This window comes from Halichoeres trimaculatus, unplaced genomic scaffold (assembly GCF_033239565.1).
Source record: "Halichoeres trimaculatus isolate MK-OKI-2021-1 unplaced genomic scaffold, fHalTri1.1 fHalTri1_scaffold_22, whole genome shotgun sequence".
NCBI lineage: Eukaryota > Metazoa > Chordata > Actinopteri > Labriformes > Labridae > Halichoeres > Halichoeres trimaculatus.
In genome coordinates this window covers 21,175,403-21,195,387 of record NW_027437200.1, presented here as the reverse complement: position 1 = coordinate 21,195,387, position 19,985 = coordinate 21,175,403, and the positions used below count along the sequence as shown (strand labels likewise).

The following is a 19,985-nucleotide window of genomic DNA, read 5'->3' as shown; positions in this document are numbered from 1 at the left end:
CTCCTAGCAGCTGAGGGAATCTCATCCCTCGTGTCAGAGTGATGCATTATGGGAAATAAAACTCTCACTTTGAATTGTCCAGCGCTTCTTGTAGGCGTTACAGCTTCGGTTTTAAAAACTGGTGTCTGACATTTCCCTCTACTCTCTCCTCCTCTCTCAGTCCAAACTCCCCCCAGCCTCCCCGCTCTCCCCCCTCTCCTTCCCCCACTGCCTCCAGGCTCCCACTCAGAGACTGGAGCAGTACTGCGAGGCCCTGGAGGAGCTGGGAGGGATCAACCCCGCCTCTGACTCCGCCCTCTCCATCCTGAGGCACGCCCAGCGACACGGCGAGGACCTCCGGGCCAGTGACCTCATCGTGGGATGTCCGGTGAGAACGCCTGTCCCAGTTTGACTCAAGTCCCACTTTCACTTCTTGATGATGAGGTCGGGAGGCAGAAAGTGATGGAGCTGTTTCACTTTTATCAGTTTCTTACAGTTTGTTCTGAGTTAAAAGACGAATTTTTAAGAGTTTAATTTGAATATGAAACGCTAAAAGTCGAAACAGAGCTTCAAAGGAGTCTTTGGAGTTCTCATACAGAATCTCATTTAAAATTCAGCGTTTTTATTCACACATCGCAACAAAGAGTCGTGAGGTCTGCTGCTTTCACATTTATAATGAATTACATTAATCAACATCTCCTTAAATTAGAAAACACAGTTACTGTCTCAGAGAGTGTGTGTGTGAACTCATAAAACCAGGAGAAAACATGATAAACATGATGTTTCCATGCTCCTAAAAATCTGCACTTTTTTCAATGAAGTTTGTCAAAAAGAGGATTTAACATTCTCGAACCTGCTCTGATTGGAAATAAATAGAAAATGTTTGTTTTCTCCAACTGTTAGCTGAATTTCAAAATAAAAGCTTTAACCTGTTTAGTAAAAAATCAGAAATTACCTCATCCTCGTACTCCAACATTGTGCTTCTCTGACACGGTATCATTCAGAGCTAGTCGTGACAGATGCTCAACTCCCACACACACAAACACACACACACACGCACACGTAGATTACAGCAGCACAAACACTCCTATTGTGTGCTTCCAAATTGCTCTAAAAAAGCCCTCCACATTAAAAAACTGTGTGTGTGTGTGTGTGTGTGTGTGTAGGCGTTGATAATATGTGTGAAGCATCACTTACATCGTGACCCACACATCTCTCCAGGTTTAAAAATAAAAGCCCCGCGTGTGACTGATTGCAGGTAAATTATATGTGATTTTATTTTGATAGCGGAGCCGTTTTCGTCCGAATCAACGCCCGTTGGTTGTTTTTTTGAGTCCCATCGAGGAGCTTTACGTAAAACTTGACTTTTCTGGACCTCTGTTTGTCTGATAAGAGTTGTGACAAGTCTCCTTACTCTGTAATTGACATGAACAAAGGAGTCATATTTTGACAAAAGGCGTGAGTCAGCCAGCCAATTACAGCCCAGATCCAGCACAAAGCGAGCATCCTTAGTGAAGTCAGAATGTCACCATGCATGCACGTTAATAATAAACCGCTTTGTGCTCGTCTAAAGGCTGAACAATCAATCGCTTCAGTCTTTGTGGCTGTCTTCAAATTAAAAGTCTTCAAAACAAAAAAAAAAAAAACAAGAGAAAGTTGGAGACCGAAACAAGATACTTGACTTTCACTTTCACTTTCAGATAAAGTGTACCGGCCCTTTAAATTGTGCCAGAGTTGTGAAAATGAAGAGGCTATCTGTGTGTTGTCTTTTAGATCCCTGTGGCAGAGCGCGGCGAGCTTGTGCGTCAAGGTGAGCTAACCGTATGTGGGGGCCCTCGCAGGAAGCGCGCAGGCATCAGACACGTCTTCCTCTACCAGCACGTCGTCATCTTCACCAAACAGAAGAGTCCTGGCCCGGGACGCACCACCTACAGCTATAAACACAGCATCAAGGTACACACACACTCTCTGTTACACACACACGCAGACATCCCCTCTGCTCACAGCAGGTGAAGTTCTTCCAATGTGGCGTTGGTGTCTGGTGTTAGCTCTGTTAGCAGTGTCTGTGATTAGCATGATGCTACTCTGCCTTCTGGTATTCCTTTTGTTGCTGGGTTAGCGCAGCTAGCTTGTCCATCTTATTGGAGATAGATCTTACGTTCCCAATAACCTTGTGGGGAAACATCTGGCCATGCACCAGTTAGCATTGGCATGCTACAGGCTGCTAGCAGCTGATTTCACATGTAAACAATGCAGCCATGGTTACATGTAGGATCTCCAGACAAACACAGGAGAAAAAAATAGTAAAAATATCACTGAAGACAAATCTAATGTTGATGTTTTCTTCCTTCCCTCCTCCCTGCAGACGGGTGAGATGGGTCTGACTCAGAGCGTCGGGGAGGAGGGGACAAAGTTTGAAGTTTGGGTCCGACAAGCACCGAGAACCAAAGACTGCATAACGCTGCAGGCCAAAGACCAGGACGATAAAGCGGCCTGGACTCATGATGTTGCTCACCTGCTGTGGACACACGCCATCAACAACACAGGTATAGACCGACCTTTGACCTTTGACCTTTGACCTCTGAGCCTTCAGACCAAAAAATATACTCAACTCTCACAAAGTTTTAGAGTTTTTCAAGTATTTGGAACAAAACAGAAGTTAGCTTATTCATTCAAAAGACCAAACTCATCATCTAGCTAGCTGAATGATGCTAAATTAGCTGCTACTAGCATAACACTCCTCCTTGTGAATATCAGAATTTTACGCTAAACTTGAACAAAACTCAAGATAAGTTTCAGTTTCCCAAGCATTTTCAAAATAAAGACTCCAGTCGTCTTTTAGCTAGCTGAGTTGTGCTAAATTAGCTTCCGTTAGCATAACAACCCTGCTGTTGAATTTATGCACTGTAGACGCAGAAAAAAAACAAAAAGTGTTGAAAATTATTGTGTGAAGTTTGGAATTTTGATTTAACTGAAGTCAGTTTAAGCTAGATGAAGGATGCTAATTTAGCACCTATTAGCCAATCAACTGCAATTTCAGAATACACCCTTAACTTGGACAGAGTGTTGAATGTGTTTAACAAATTTTCAAGGGAGTGGACAAAAAAGTAGAAATTGATCTAGTTTTATTTGATCAACGCTAGTTGTAGCTAGCTGTGTGATGCTAATGTAGCTGCCACTAGCATAACAAACGTGCTTCTGAATTTTCACTGTCTTATTTCGGCCTCGACATACACGTAAAGACTGAGTTAAAAGATCCTGATGCAATGACCTCATCATTTCATTCCTCATGCTATATTTAGGACGGACCATTCTGATTGGTTTACAGACAGATTCAGGGATTTCTACAACATATGATCATGTAGATGTTTGAAAACCTGCACATGTGCAGTATGAACATCTAGCATTGTTATTTTCTATTCATTTTCAAAATATGGGTTCTAAGGATACCCCCTCTTTAAACACCAGAATACCCCTCTTTAAAATGTAATCTTGATATCAGTTTTTTTGACTCGTACAGAAGCATAACTGGAAATTTGACTGATTTGACTGACAGATGAGCCACTTTTAGTCGGTGTTAGAGGTTTTTTAGCCCGCTCTTTGCTATTTAGCAGATTAGCCAAAAGCTAGCATGGGCCACCGTTTCAGGAAGAAGAAGTAAAAATCAGATTTCGTTCTGTAGCTTGATCCTGGATATATGAGTGCCTTCTATTAATACAGAACACATCAAAAATCATCATCATCATGAGGATATCACATGTCCAATCCAGCTCGTCGCATCTCAGGGTCACTTCCTGTGGTTGGCTCAGATTACGGTATCACACAGGATAAGATGAACGGAGGCTGATGTAAAATAAGAAGTGAAGTATTTTAGACTCTTTTACATCAATGTATTAACTTACCCCGAAACCTGTTTTCAATCTCTGAAAGCTCTTTTTAAAACAGAGTGTAAATTGAATACGTTTTGTGTATTTTTGCATGTTTTGATGATTTCTTCTTCCCCAGAGCTGTGTCTGAAGGAGTCGCTGTGTATGGGAATTTCCAGTAAGCTGCTTCTGGACGCGTCGGGGACCCCGTGCTCAGAGCTGGACTCCATTTACAGCCTAAACGACCGAGGTGAGAACAGACTCATTACGTTAAGACATTGAATCCTCTTTTAAAAACTCTGCTCTACCTCGTCTCACCTCCTAAAAACAGGAAGTCTAAATTGTCATCAGGTAAATCTGTAGCTTCAGGAAGTCACTCGTTTGAAATTAACCAGATTAGATTACTCAATTACTGCTTTTTGCTTCCTGAGCCGAAGCGATGTGTTCCTGAGATAACAGACGAGGGAACAAAACGGGTCCTGGGTGTATCTCCCCATGTGACAAGGTAATAACGCGCTACATGTTTTTTTTTTGTTTCAATCTCATGCCCCCGGGCTACTCTATGAATTTTTGATATTTGTCTCACACTGAGAAATTTGGAGGAGCTGCCAGCAGAGAATATGTGAGCTCCATTATGGAAACACATCTCAGTGCTGCTCTGATCAAATCCCATGACAGGCTTCAGTCTCTGGTAAAGCGGGGCTTTGTCATCCTTTAACAGTAACCAGACACCAGGAGTATTAAAGGAAATGTGCAGCTCAGAATGCTGCCGCTGCCGCTGCACTGTGCAACGTTATCTTTTTTCCTTTCTCTGACTGTAAATCATCGTTCTGTAAAGAGTAAAACTGAAACGTGGCTGATCTGCTGGTTTTTATTTACCCTGTGGTTATAAAGGCCTATAAATTTAATATCTACAAATCTGGACGCTGGTTTGGCTCAAAAACATGTGTCATGTGCAGCGAGAGGAAGTCCTCCAAGACCAGATCAGCTCTGACCTAATGTCCTAACGCGACTCGTTTCCTCGTTGAGTTCTGCACCGCAAAAAATTCAATCCACGCAAATGTTTAAGTCCAGGATTTTATGATTTTAAGATAAAATTGATGCCAAAAAGTACTTGTGCAACTAACTTAACTAAAATATTTTCTCATCAACTTTGTAGAATTGTTTTTTTCCAAGTAATTCAGGCGTCATTTTTGTCTTTTAAGCCTTGAAAAAAAGACATTTCTGGACATTACAGGTGAATGTAGCTCAAATTAATGAGGCTGTGAGGAGTTTGAAAGTGATCTTGAAAAAGTCTCTCTTCTAGATATACGCCTGATTGTAATCTACACTGTAAAATGAGATTATCAGCGCCAACATTACAGGTTACATGTTATTTTAAAATGCTACTTCTTAGCTTCCCGGGTCGAGCAGAACCGGATTGATTTATAACACATCTAGGTCTCATGTCCCGTTTCTTACAGCAGTGGTTTTGAAAGTGGGGGCCACCAGGGAGCACAAGAGGGGCCTCAGAAAAGTAGAGGGAAGAGAAAAAAAAGTATCTTAAACTTTTTAATCAATTTATATTGATATTTATTTATCTTTTCATTGTTATTTATAATATATCTTTTTTTTGTTTTGAACATGCAAACCGTAAAGTGCTGGGTTCACATGTTTCCGATTGTACTTTTCTACACCTCATGTGACAGCTGCAACTTCGGCATGATGATGTCATCATCTGTGTCGACCTGGTGGTTTGCGCTAGGGATACACAATATATCGGTGTCAATATCGGTATCGGCGGATATTTACTCATTAGCTGCCAGTCTCAGAGCATCTTGAACGATCTTTCAAGACCCAAATAATCTTGTTTTCTCTGACTATCTAAACACCTAAACTACCCACCCTACTTTACCAATATCGACATCTGTAAATATCGGTATCAGCCAAAATTTTCATATCGGTGCATCCCTAGTTTGCGCCTATTATTAGGCCACCCAAAAAACTGAGCTGAACTTTGAGACTCTTCCCCTGTCTAACTACTGTGTACATGTAAGAAAGGATTATCTCACCTTGACTGACAGATTCCTGAAATGTCTTCTCCTTTTTGCATCAACCTACTTTTGTGAGTCAGGCTTTTCTTTGTTACAAATTTCCTGCTTCAAACAAACGTGATAATCATTGAAAAGTGAAAAAAGTCAGAAAATACATTCTTAAAGTTGACATTTCTTGACATATTCTAAAGCAGCATCTGTTGGTTTTCAGAGGGAGTCCCTGGCCAGTAGAAAACGCTGTTAGGGGGGTCTTGGCATCGTAAAGTTTGGGTACCTCTGTCTTAGAGCATGATGTGAGCTTCTTTTGTAAGGAGCTAACATTAGGACCAAATCTGGACACGACATGTCGCAGTTTGTATCAACCAGAAAACAGAGGTGTTATTATCCAGATTTAAAAGTCCAATTAAACATCTTCATTGTGAACAGTCTCAGATATTACCGTATTTCCTGGACTATAAGTCTCACTTTTTCTCATAGTTTGACTGTTCTTGTGTTTTATAGTTAAGTGCGACTCATATATCAAGTAAACTAAATGCTGTAGTATTCTCATGGTGTCTCTTCGTCCTGGCAGACTACCTGTGTTTGTTTATATCTGGCACGCCGTGCGTGGACTGATACACTAAGCAGCGAGCGCCTCGTAGCCAGCTGTGGCTCTGCAGCGGAGGTAGCCCCGTTTTACGACACGATGAGAACTAGAGCCTTATTTAGCGGTGTTATTGTGTGAAAGTAACGCGCTGAAAATTCTCTAAATAAAGCGTGAATGCAGACTGATATCAGATTTTTTCGGTGGGAGTCCGTTTATTTGTGTTTTTGGTCAAGTAAAATATGGCCCCGTCTGAGTGCAGAGGAAACCTGCAGAGGAGCAGGGAGGGGGTGTTTGGTGTGAGCGCTCTGGGCTTCTGCTGCACAAAAACACTGCTGTAGGGGTAATTTCTGCCCTAAACCTTGTGATAGGACCCAACTTGTTCCATCCTGGAGTATCACTTTAAGAACCCTGTCCAAGCACTAATCAGTAAGCTAGCTCTGGGTTTTGAATTGAGACACATAATGTGAAAGCTGTTGTGTTGTGGGGAGCAGAAATGTGTCAAGTTATGCAAAAAAAAAAAAAAAGCAAACCAAAGTAAAGGTAATGTGTAGTGTTATCGGTCAGGTGGCAAAAGAAACGTGGAGCTACTTATCGAAATACGTTAGAGACTCAAATCCATACCAACAGACCGACTTTCAAACTCTCCTCCTCCTGCTCTCATCAAGTCTTAAAATCTAAGCTTCAAAACCTGAAACAGCCACAAATCAGCCTGACACACAGTGTGTCCCTTTAAGAAACCAGGCTGTAAAACCCAAATATGAAATCATAAATATAAACCTCAGACGCCAGACCCCAGCATCCAGTCTCCAAAGGCCACCGCTGCCCTCCAGCCAAAGTCATTTCCCAATCACAGCCGGGTGCAGTGCCCCGCTCTGCTCACCAGGTGTCTCATTGAGCGCCGGATTTCAATGCATGAATTGTCCTCTGGGACAGAACGCTGTGTTAGAAAATTCATTGAAGGAGAGGAAAAAAAAAACGCCTTCTCTTTCTGTCTCTGTGTATCTTATCCCGACACCCTGATAATGTGGTTTCACCTGATAAAGAAGCAGCCTCTGAAAACATGCTGCGGGATGGTTTCATTATTTTACAGAAACAGAAATATTGAAGCTGCTAGATTTCATTTTCCCCACTCTCTCTGTGTGTGTGTCTCAGTCCACAGTAGCTGCTCCGACTCCTCCTCTGTCGGCAGCCAGAAGGAGGGGGGATCCCCTGCGTCTGGAAGAAACCCCCGCAGGAGCTCTGGATCAACAAGTTACTCACAGGTGGGGGGTCCACATCACACACGGTTAAGAAGAGAAACGTTTACTGAAACCACTCAACACTTCATTATCTTTGAATAGAGATGTTAAAATTTGAAGAATCTGTTTTTTCTCCCCTGGGACTCTCACTTTCCAGGAAAACTTTCAAGGAAAAAAGTTTCCCATAGTGCACAGAGGAGTTAAAAAAGTGGCGTTAGCTTAAAATGCTAAAAATTAGCTGTTGTTAAGCAGCACGTGTTTGTCTGAAACTCTCCAAACAGCTTCGATAAGAGAGTTTGTGTAAGAAAAACTGCGCTACCTGCCTCCGTCTCTCAGGTTTAAACGAATCTGCTGTGTAAACACACACTCACACACACACACACACACTCGAGCTCCTTATCCAGCAAACAGAATATGACAGATTGGCAAACAGACTGCGCTGGGAACAGATTGACAGACAGACGGACACACGCAGCATAAACAGATAGGGCAAACACACAGACAGTGATACGCGCATATTCCACAACAGAGGGGAGGATTGACGCCGGTGCCCACGGACACACACGCTTTTGGCACGACGAGAGGAGAAAAATGACTGTTTCTGTTTCTCCCTCTCAGAATCAGTCGCCGTCGACGGCGGTGTAGCTGTCATCTCGTACAGAGTAAGTCCCTCCAGTTTATTCCTCCTCAGTGTATGAAAATCTAATCATGTCTCAGAAATGTCATCTTTTATGTTTTTTTACAAACAGAAACTGGATCTGGCTCCTGTAAAGATTTAAACATCTCTTTCCAAACTCTGGACAAGTCAAACTGGACCTCAAGGAGCAAGAAGACAAGAAGAAACGAGTCCCCTGACTCTGAACTTCTCCCTTCACCTCCTTGAAACAAAAAAAGAAAGCAGCAGATTAGCCGCAGCAGCAGAGCTGCTCTGCTCCCCTCCTCCCAGCTCTGATATGAAAGAAAAGAGAACTCTGCCTCCAAAAAGGATCAAAACTGCCCTGTTCAGACCATGACAAGCACCAGCGGGGCTCTGCTGCGCGTTTCCGCCATTTTGGATCTGCCAGTCTCAGTTGCTGGCAGAGTCATTGACACCAAAGGCACTTCAGCCACACAGTGCAGCCATTGTCTGCCCCGCGGCTCCCCACTAGGCCAAACCACTCGGTCTGAACCACTGACTGTACGCGTCACATGCTCCAGCATCTGATAACAAACAGGAAGTGAGACGTACACGGGGCGTAAATCCATCACAGGGTTGCAGAGTAAGAATGTATGAGTATCATTTTCATAACACAGAACTGTTCATAGGCGAGGTGTGATTACTTCTATGTAAATCACACACACTCACACACACACACACACTCCTCTACTCATGCAGTCACTCTTATTGTTAGAAGACAGTGGAGCACTATTCACATGCTCACACACTCACTGCGGCGGTTTTACAGCCTGGTACAGTGACTCCATCAGCATCTGGACACACACTCAGCTTTGCCTTCATGCTAAAGTTTAACAGTGTTATATCTGTGAGCTACAGAGGTTTTTACAGTGTTTGTTAAGCTAAAAGTGTATTTACGTCCAAGTATAACTTATGATACATGAGCTTCTTGTGCCTCATTGAAAGGCAGTCATAATGAAGCACGTTTCATATCTTTATATATAAGACGCCATAATCTATACGCCAAAAATGGGCGTACGTGCAATGTTTATATGTGTACAGAGGTGTTGTTGAATTTTTTTCTGTGCTGATTGGAAATTTTGGTGCTTTACGCTCAATGACATGAACCAAAACCGCATATTTTAAGACTTTTTTTTTTAAATTCTGCTTTGAGTTTCAGCTTGACAATCAAGAATGAATTTTCTCACAGTGCTAGCAGAGATTTAAAAAAAAAACGTTTGATTTTTAGCTAAGGGATCACAGTAGTAGCCTTTCCGTAACAATGCTAGCAAAGTTTTAAGACAAGTGGTGATAAGCTGTAAATGCAAAGGTGCCTTCTAACCACATCAATAATAGCCATTGATTCACAATACCAGCAATATATATAAGCATCATCATTTTGTTGCCCCCTCTGGTGATAAACAGTACTGCAAGGTAATTTTCTTCTATCCCAATTTTCCTTACAGTGCTAGCAAAGATTAAACAGGAATCAATAAGTTTGATTCTTAGCTTTAAGATCTTAGTTTTGGTGCCCCTTGTGGTGATAAGCTGTAACTGCAGGTGTGTTTTTCATCCCCATTCATGGTAGCTCTTTACCAAAAATCCTACCAAAGATTGTAAAAAAATAAATTGTTTAATTTTAAGCTTTTACAAGTATAAGGTTTTTGGCACCCCATGTGGGGATAAACTGTAATTACAGGTGTTTTTTTTTTCATCTCAACTGTTATCAGTGTAACTTATAATGCTTTCAGAGGCTGAGGAAAAAAAAGGTTAATTTTCAGTATTACACAATTTTTGGTGCCCCCTTGTGGTGATCACGTCTGGTGCAAGCTTTTTTTTTCTTAACACCATCAATAGCATTTAGTTACAATGCCAGCAAAAATTAAAAAACACAAAAACATAGTTTCAAGCTTAAAAATCTTGGTTTGGGCGCCCCCTGTGGTGATAACTGTAATTGCAGGCATGTTTCTGAAACTCTTCCATGATAGATGTTAACTAACGAAGCTAGCAAAAAAATCAAAAGTAAAACAAAAGAAATTTAACTCTGAGTTTAAAAACCTCAGTGTTGGCGCACTCTATTGTGATAAACTGTAATTACAGGTGATTTTGACAATCATGTAAAATAGCTGTTTTTTATAATGGCGGAAAAGATTGAAAAAAAAAAAAGTTTGACTTTTAGCTCAAGGGTCACAAATTTTGGTGCCCCCTGTGGTGACAAGCTGTAATTGCACATGCGATTTTTGAAACTCATCCATAATGGACACTTAGTTTAGGAAAGTGAATGCAGTATTTTTTTCAAGGAGTGTTGAAACTTTTGAAATATGATGGTTTTCATTAATATGAACTTTTCTATAAATGCTCATGTTGCCATATGAGTAAACTGCCAATGATTTGATGATGCTAACCAGCAAAGTACAGAAATGTTACCTCTTTTTCTTAAAAGGAATATTTTTTTATCAATTTGGCGCCCCCTCTGGTAATAAAGCGCAATAATATACATATATTTTTTTACACAATCCATTCAGCAATACACTGACAATTTCATTGAGACTGAGGATCAAGAAATGTTTCTTTTTTTTTTTTCAAACTAAAACTTCTTGTTGGCCTCTTTGGTGCCCCCTGTGGCAATTATCTGTAAGTGCAAGCATGACATTGAACATCAATAAGAGTCACTGACTTACAAATAGCAGAGATTGGTATTAAATATGTAAGATTTTCTGCTTTAGGATTATGGTGTGAGGTCATGGAGGCCTGTATTTGTGCTAAGCTAGGCTAACAAACTGCTTGTGGTAACATTTTACAGACCTCTTAACCTGAGAGTGGTATCAATTTAATCAATTAACTCAAAGCAGTGATTTTGAACGTTTCGCATTTGGTCTCTGTGGCGGCCTCTGTGGTGATGAGCTGTAACTACAGGTGTTTTTTTTCCTTCTTCCTATTTTACCTCATTTATTTCTGCAATTCCCTCAAAGTGCTATCAGAAAAAGTTGAAATAAGCGCGTTATACTACACATGAAAGATATGAAGAAGAGTTGCTATCATATTTGATTTTTGTTGCTGTTATTATTTCAAGTCTCAGCTCTGAGAACCCAGATTTGCAGACATACGAAGCTTAAACTGTGCAGCTGCTGCAGGACAAAGGTTTCATCACTTCATTTATTGACGTACTTCATATTTTATGACGCAAAGCACACAGCCAGTAAACCCTGTGATCACGCTCTCACCTGCTCTGATTGGACGGCATGTGTATCCCTAAACAACAACACACTTCAGGTACAAAAATGAGGCGGCAGCGGGAGGTTGAGCTTGTGTCTGCAGCACTTTGTCGCCGTTATCAGATTTAGCACGTTTTCATATCTGCATTCAAATTCCAAAATTGCAAATGGCTATCGAGCCGTCTGAATCAATATGTAATTTGTTGGCTCGGAGAAGCCTCGTACACTTCATAGCCTTTAGCTGTTTGGTACATTGCGTTATATTGGAAGCAGTGTAATGAACATCATCTTTCATCCTTACTGCAGTATAGGTTGTCAAACCAGGCAGTGTTATGTACAGACACATCTGCCCTGATGTTTACATTTTTTTTTTTTTTTTGAAGGAATGTTTGAATCGCATGTTAAGCTGACTTGATATGTACTTTTTTTTTTTTAAGCTGTTTTATACTTCTCTTTGTAGGATTAAAACTGGATGCAAGTAGCAAGAGTCTCTGTGTCTTGGCGTGTTGAAAGCTCCCTAACCTCCTAACCTCAACGAGCGGGGTCTCCGCTCCCAGGGCCAGCTGCGCCTCTGCTTCCACCAGGCCTCACGAAAAAACGCCAAATGATTAGATAACTACAGTGCAGCGCCATATCAAATAGTTCCCGGGATCAAATTCTGCAGAGCAGGGGAGGGCAGTTTGAGAGTCCATCTGTGCATGCGAGGGACACGGAAAGAGAAAGAGGAATGAGAGATAAAGGCCGGGCAAAGAGGAGGAGGAGGGAGGAGGAGGAGGAGGACAGGAAGGGGCAGAACTGAGGGGAGAGGGAGAAAGGGAGCGACAGAGGAGAAGGACAGGAGACAGTAGGTGGGAATGATGGGAAATGAGCGAGGGCGAAGGGGCAGACAGACAGAGAGGCACAGTCAAGGGGGGGAGAGGAAGAATAGAAAAGGGGGGCTTATAGAAAGAGGGAGACACAAAGTGGAGTTAGAACTTTCTCCTTTTTTTTTTCGGAGAGAGCTGGATGAAGGAGAGAGCGCGAGCGGGGTAAAAAGGGGGGATGTTGACAAAGCAGCGAGACTGTGGCGAACAAAGAGAACGTGAAGAGAATGAGTCGGGGGAAACATCAAAGGGATTTTTCAGGCCCGGTTACCGGGACAACAGACATTTGCATGCGATTAGCTTTTTACATCATATTAAGAAGGGTTAGGGTGAGGGAGGGGGGGAGGCAAGGAGGGAGGGAGCTATAGATCATACACACACACACACACACACACACACACTGTATGAGATAGTAAGAGGGGGAAAAAAAGAGAAAGAGGGACGTTGGTCATCTCACGCGGATAAACTGACTTATAGGCAGCCAGCCAAGCGTTCCTTTTGTAAATGAGAGAGCGTGTTGGGGGGAGATACAGTAATATGCCGCTGCAGACATTTTGGCAAAAGGGAGGTCAAAGCAGCCAGTGTGTGTGTGTGTGTGTTTCTGTGTGTGTCTTACTTTCTTAAATTTCATGTTTTCAGCTTTCAAAGCAAGTTTGACACATTTTCTAAAAGAGCCTGAAAGAACGACGACCTCTCAGACCAATCTGATTTCAGCTTGTTGTGTTTTTCAAAGGGAGCGTTGTATACCAAGACTTATACCTACGTACCACAAAGTGTTCTTAATTAATGTAAAACATGAATATCTATCAAAAAGGGGACACATTGAAGGGTTTAAGACAAAAAGGTGAAAAAAGTGAAAACATGTATTTCCACCAAATTAAAACCAAGTTAGTCCAAATTTTTTGTTTCGCAACACCTAAAGCATTTATTCTTTCATTAGTTTTCTTTCTTTTTGGGGGTTTTAATATGATCATTGCAATGACTTATGGCACCGAAAAAACACACACTGAATGCCAAACAAACCTGATGTTTAGCTTACACTCTAATTGTGGACATTTTATTCTAAAAGGATTCCATTTAACGAATTATTTCTTTAACCAATTTATCACTGAGTTTATGTTGGTACCAAGACAGATCATTGGTTATAAAAAAAAAAAACATGACGAGCTAGCTAAAAAGAACAAACTCGTGAAAATAAAACTATCATATCAAACTTGAAAAAGAAATAAATAAAAAATAAAATAAAATAAAATAAATTAAAATAAAATAAAATAATAAAAATAAAAATAAAAATAAAATGAAAATAAAATTATAAAATAATAATAATAATAATGAATAGATTAAGAATAAAATAAGATCGAAAAAAAATTGCAGCCAAAATCAAATCAAACATGTTAATTTTTTATTTTTATTTGTTTATATTTTTTTCAAAGCCTGGGGTTCATTTTTTAAGCTACTATTCAAGGTATAATTAAAAAAAAATTGAAGCACAAAAATACAAAAAAACCTTTTCCATTTAAGTTTGTTTGTATTACTTTTTTTTAACCAAGGTTTTATAATTTCTAAAAATAGTATCTTCTTTAAAGCAGTTTAGCATCAATGATTTTAAGCCCCAGGTAGTTTGTACAAAAGATGAAGGACGTCACGTAAATACCTGATTACAAACCCTCAGCATTGACTTTACAAGAAAATACACTGTAATAGAGATATTACTAAATATATAGTCATTATAAAAAATGTAAACTAAATGCATAAATGGTTCAGAGAACAACTAGAAAACCACACTAAAGTCTTTTTGCAGAAAGCTGCAGGGTGCCCACCAATCAGTTAAGTCAGCCATGACCTTCTGCGTGTAAAACTCAAAAGTTTAATAACTTTTCAAAAACAGGTTGGGGAAACAAATCAAATTTAAGAACTGTTTTTTTGTTTTTTGTTTTTTTAAATTGGTGTGTATGTGGTTTTTTGAGCCCCTGAAGCCAGCCCTCTAGTGGAAGCTCAATAAACTACAGCTTATGACACTTTACCGACACTTTTACTTTATAGATAAAGTCCCTGTGATGTCACCCATGTGTTTCTGATGTGGAGTTCTGAAGCCCACTTTCATAGTGAAAAGCTAGCTTTGCTTGAGCTAAGACAAGACCTGTTAGCTAACAGCTACAGGTCAGCCATGACCTTATGCGGGTAAAACTCACAAGTTTAATAACTTTTCAAAAACAGGTTTTAAAAATAATCAAAATTTAAAAATCTGCTTTTTTTATTGGTTTGTATGTGTTTTATAAGCATCTGAAGCCAGCCCTCTAGTGGGCGCTCAATGAACTACAGCTGCTAACACTTTAATGACACTTTTAATTTATGGATATAGTCCCTGTGATGTCACACCCATGTGTTTCTGATGTGGAGTTCTAAAGCCTACCTTCACGGTGGAAAGCTAGCTTTGCTTGCTTTAGCCTGTTAGCTAAAGGAAGGCTAAAGGTCAGCCATGACCTTATATGGGGAAAAACTTAGAGTGAAATACTTGTGTGAAAAAATTCAAATATTGTGTTTTTAGAATATGAATGTTTGTGGTGTCTGGTGCTTTTACAGCTAGCCTCTAGTGGACAGTTGATGAACTGCAGTTTACATTTATATATAATGAAAAAGGGCAGTTTGCATTAAAGGCCAGACTGGAGATGGAGATTTATGTTTCACTGTCTAGACACAGGTCGGTATAAAAATCAACACATCCAACATGGAGCCACACCACTACACATGCAGTGCATACATCACCATGTCGTAAAAACACACACACACACACACACACACACACCTCACACAACCTTCCCCGCAATCATAAAAGCCATTAAACATGTTTCTGTGGGCACACACCCTCCGGCATTTTACACATGTAACACTATCCTGCCGTATCTCTCCTCCTTCCTGTCTCTCCATCAGTCTCCTCTTTCTCCATGCATCCCTCCTTCTCCTCTAGTCTCCACCTCTCCCTCCTTACGTTTCTCCACCCCTCTGTCTCTGGCCTTCTCTCTTTCTGAGTGTGTGATGCTTCAGTGCCCTCTGTATTGTGGCTGCATTGTGCCAGTAGGCGTCGCCGCGACAGTCGTTGTCACGGCAGCATTGTGATGGAGAGGGGGGGTGGAGGAGGGTGGAGGAGGAGGAGGAGGAGGGTGGAGGAGGGTGGGGGGTGTATTACAGTATCAATACCCTGACACTGCGACAAAAAGGACAGCAGCCGTAGCCACATATCACTCCACCTCTGCACTCCTCCTCCTCCTCCTCCTCCTCCGTCGTCTCCCCTCTTCATCCCTCCAAATCAATTCTTCCTCCCCCTCCGATTGATTTCCCACCATATCTCACTGAATATGTGCATATTGATCCTCTCCTCCTCCTCCTTTCTCCTCCTCCTCCTCGGCCTCATCCCTCACTCTTTTCTTCCTCTCCCTCCCTAGTTTTTACTCAAACATCTATCAGATTTCACCCCCTCCTCTCCTCCTCCTCTCCTCCTTCACGCCCCTCACCCCTTATCTCACTCCATCTCACACACACACACACACACTTTCCTCATCTTTTATTTCATCTCCCCCAATTCTCTCTTTTTTCGTGCCCCCCTCTTCCTCCAACTCCCTCCCTCACGGCTGTTTTTTTTTTTTTTCCCCTGTTGTTGTTGTTTTGTGTGTGTGTGTGAGAGAGAGAGTGTGTGTGTGTGTGTGTGTCTGTCTCACTCACTCTCTGAATATTAATTGGTGCATTTCTGCTGCGGCGGAGAAAACAATCAAAGCGTCAGGGGCGGGTGATGATGCCATTGTGGCAGCCGCAAACACGTACACATATGTAGCTCGGCGGGCGCACAAACACAAACAGGCCGATGCACGCCGGACGTATCGGGATGCATCTACACAAAAATGCACTTTTTTTTTTTTTTGAACATATATCTGCTGCTGACATGCAGAATGCACTCACACACTCACACACTCACACACACTCTGACACAAGCATGCAGCACACATATGCCACAGACTTAGTCAGATACACAATGGCAGGCTTACAATGGCTGATCCAGGAGATATGTTCTGCGTCAGCAAAGACATTTGAATTTCCCAGCCAACATTTACCTTCGCGCACAGCACATCACATTTAAATGTTAAAACCGAGGCCTTCAGCGCCCAAACATTCACACTCACAATAAGGCGGATATTTCTTTTTAAGTGCCAAAAAACAAAGCTCGGATTATCACCCAGGAGGGTTCAATCACAGGGATTCGGAGCGTGAATGTAAAAAGGTGAACGTTGCCGTAACCTCGCAGACTTTTCAGCTCCACTTTTTTTTCTGGATCTGGCTCAAAAGGAGGCTGAGAGGGTGGAGGAGAGGAGCGTGGGCTCCGCCACTCCACGAGTATCCAGGCCCACGTAGAGTGGAGATGTGAGTCTTTTGCTCTCGTACAGAAGAGTTTGTGAAATCCACTCACACGAGGAGAGGTTGGAGAAAACACAGACTGTGTTTCAATCCAGTTAAGAGAGACTAAGTCTGTTAAAGTGTTACGCTTGAATTTTTAAAAGTGGGGTATCAGTACGGCACACATTACCCACCTGTACCGTACCACTTTTGGGAACCCTCCTGTTGGGGTGCTCGACCAAACCAAGACCAAACCAAAGTCTGTCACCCTGCCATGTTTAACGTTTAATTTCTACTCAGAAGTCAGAATTCCCAACTTCCGAGTGGGAACACCCCGCTGGAACACCTCCCGAGGTCAGAATTTCCAACTTATAACCCGGAGCACCAACACCACTCCCGAGTTCCCAGTAGGAAATTCCGAGTTTGGGGGTAAAAAAATATTAAATAAGCTCCTGTTATATTCTTTTTATTTTAGAATTTTTGACTACTGTTTGTCGCAATAAATCAGCTGTTATGGCAAGTTTTTCCAACTTGGCAACTGGAACGCTAAACTCGAAGATGACGTCCGACTTCCCAGGTCTGGGTACAAATGGAACGCAGCATATATCTCAAGTCGACTTGTTTGGAAAATTGGCGTCACGAAACAGTTGATCTTTGTTTACTGAGTTGCATTTTTCTTCTTTGTTGGATATTTTAGCGGGGTACGCTAGGTGGCACTACTATTCCGTCACGCTATTGGCATCCAGCTCACATGCCGTCTACCAAACAAGGCCACGTTCCTACCAGTACAATACTGTACTGATGCATACCACTTGGGGGAAACAGGGGTTAAGAGCACAAGTCCGAATCAAATAAACCAAGTTAGCTAAAAAAAAAGTTCAACTCAACATCTGTTATACTGACACCTGGAGTCATACCTATGAAACTACCTACGAAAAACTGTACGTAGCCTCTGTGAGATTACGGATAACAAAAGTCTGCTGTCTCCAGGCCTTGACGTCCTTCATTTGACCATCAACATTTCACTTTTGTAAGTTCCAGAGGTAAGGCTTGAACAAGGTTTTGGAGTTGCAGAATGCAGAGGGGTTAGAATTACAACATTTCATCCAGAAACGCAAAAAGTACAGTAAAAAAAAAAAACTGTCTTGTCCAGACTTTTAGTTGCCCCCCGCCAAAGTAAAGGTAGGGTGACCATTTGGCGTATATGTTGAATGTTTCTTCTCTGAAGTAGAGCAACAGATTGAGCAGCTGTTACTGATGTTGTTGTTGTCCCGTTTGGGTATCACAATTCAAGTTGCCACAATGAAAGTGTAATGTGAAAAAACGAAGAGTGACGTCACTAAAAAAAAAAAAAAAAAAATCTGGATTGCTTTTTACACTGCAAACATGGCAACGAAGTTTCGGGGAAATTCCACTCTGGAGGCCGTTTTCAAAAGTTTCCAGTTTGGGTTAGTTGAAACGCCATTTTCATTTAAAAGAGAGGCTAAAACTCGACGATACCTTTGCGTTTCATTCTAAAACCAATGTCATGTAGATAGATAGATAGATAGATAGATAGATAGATAGATAGATAGATAGATAGATAGATAGATAGATAGATAGAATTCATCGTCATTGTGACACATAAAATGCACAACGAAATTAAAAAGTGCCATACAATTGGTGCAACATTAAAACTATAACATAAAAACACAAGCACAACAGTAAAACAGTGATAAACCAGCTCCTGAGTCACCTGCCAAGCTAGTGCTAACTTGATTAGCCTGACCTTCATCTAACTTTCAGTTAAAAGGGATTTTACTGTTTGAGCCAAGTCTCACCAACAAAAGACAAGGTTTTAATAGAAATCTAGTCACAGGAAGCTCAGAAAAACATTTTGAAGTTATTTTTTCAAGATTTTCTGCTTTTATTCAGTTAAGACGGACAGAAGATGAGGGCTAACTCATTGTACATGACCTAAGCTAAAAAAAATGCTAATTTTAACAACAGAAACAAACATATTCTATTGGAGTAAGGTGGCAGTTTATGTCCTTATTTAGTTTCGGCAATATTAACGTAATAAATTTTGCAAAATTAGCCAAAGCAGGTGAAAACACTATAGTTTTTAGCTAGAAGGCCCAGCCTTATCGCCTGTTTTTAGGTCGTACAAAAGTTAGGTGAAGTCAGTGTTTCCAACATGGCGACTTCAAACATCTTTGTTTTAAAACCCCCTGAGTAACATCACTAAGGGTCGAACCATGTCTTAATCTGCGACCACATCGTTTTTTTCCTAATTGGGAACAATCTTCAGAACGAAAACCAGGCTGTGTAAAAGAAGTAAGTTATAACTTTGCAACTTTTGCATTAGCATTAAATTCAAGGGACCGAAATCTACTTCTACGGCAACATACGAGGAGGATTTTCTGGCATGACTAACTTTGAGATCTGTGGGGGTAGAGTTGTTGAAGTGAGCTACAGAAACCTTGAAAAAACTTGATTTGCATCTAAAACTCTGGATTTCTAGAGACTTAGAAAAAAAAGAAACCAAATTTATGTTTTGGAGAGGAACAGATACATGTTTTATAGGACCAGATAAAGTAGAGCTAGCAAAGATATTAGCAAATATATGCTAAAATAACTTTCTACAGGAAATAAATTTTCATGTTTTGTCACAGTGTCAACAGGCAGAGGTCAGAACGGCTGTTTTCTGCTTTCTAAGAGACTATTTGATGTTTCTGGAGTCACTACCTCACAAAAGCCTCTTGAAACACATCCTCACTGAAGTTTCACTTTCATTTCACATAAATGACATGTTCAGACCTGTCTATGCCCTGCAGGTTTTTAACTTCCCAGAAGAGGAACAAGAATTTTTCCGTATAAGTTAAGAGAAACTAAGAGTCAAAAAAAATGAGCGTTTACTTCTTTATTCTTGAGGCATTGGCAGAGAAGATTCTGCAAATTTTCTAGGGGCATGACTTACATACTGGCAGATCAATGTTTCATACAAATTTGACCTCAATGATCTGTTAGAGCAACGTCAAATGCTGCTAACAAATTTGATTCAAAAGTTTCATCGAACATCCTTACGGCATGACAAAACTGTTGAGTTTCACCCGAGTTAGGGTAAAAAACATACTTGAAAACCACTAGTTTGATGTGTTTACATTTTTTAGGAAGAAGTGTTT

The 19,985-nt window shown here is 41.0% G+C and overlaps 1 protein-coding gene across 1 annotated transcript in view; it reads left to right on the top strand.

Annotated features, from left to right (window-relative positions):
* arhgef40 (Rho guanine nucleotide exchange factor (GEF) 40) overlaps positions 1-12,000 on the top strand; it is a 42,651-nt gene extending 30,651 nt beyond the window's left edge. Inside the window, exons 21-27 of the mRNA XM_074699373.1 lie at positions 161-367; positions 1,753-1,932; positions 2,345-2,525; positions 3,985-4,095; positions 7,617-7,726; positions 8,321-8,364; positions 8,452-12,000. Coding sequence (XP_074555474.1) covers positions 161-367; positions 1,753-1,932; positions 2,345-2,525; positions 3,985-4,095; positions 7,617-7,726; positions 8,321-8,347 — 816 coding nt within the window. The 3' untranslated portion in view covers positions 8,348-8,364; positions 8,452-12,000. The remainder of the gene's footprint in view (positions 1-160; positions 368-1,752; positions 1,933-2,344; positions 2,526-3,984; positions 4,096-7,616; positions 7,727-8,320; positions 8,365-8,451) is intronic.
* The last annotated feature ends 7,985 nt before the right edge of the window (positions 12,001-19,985 follow it).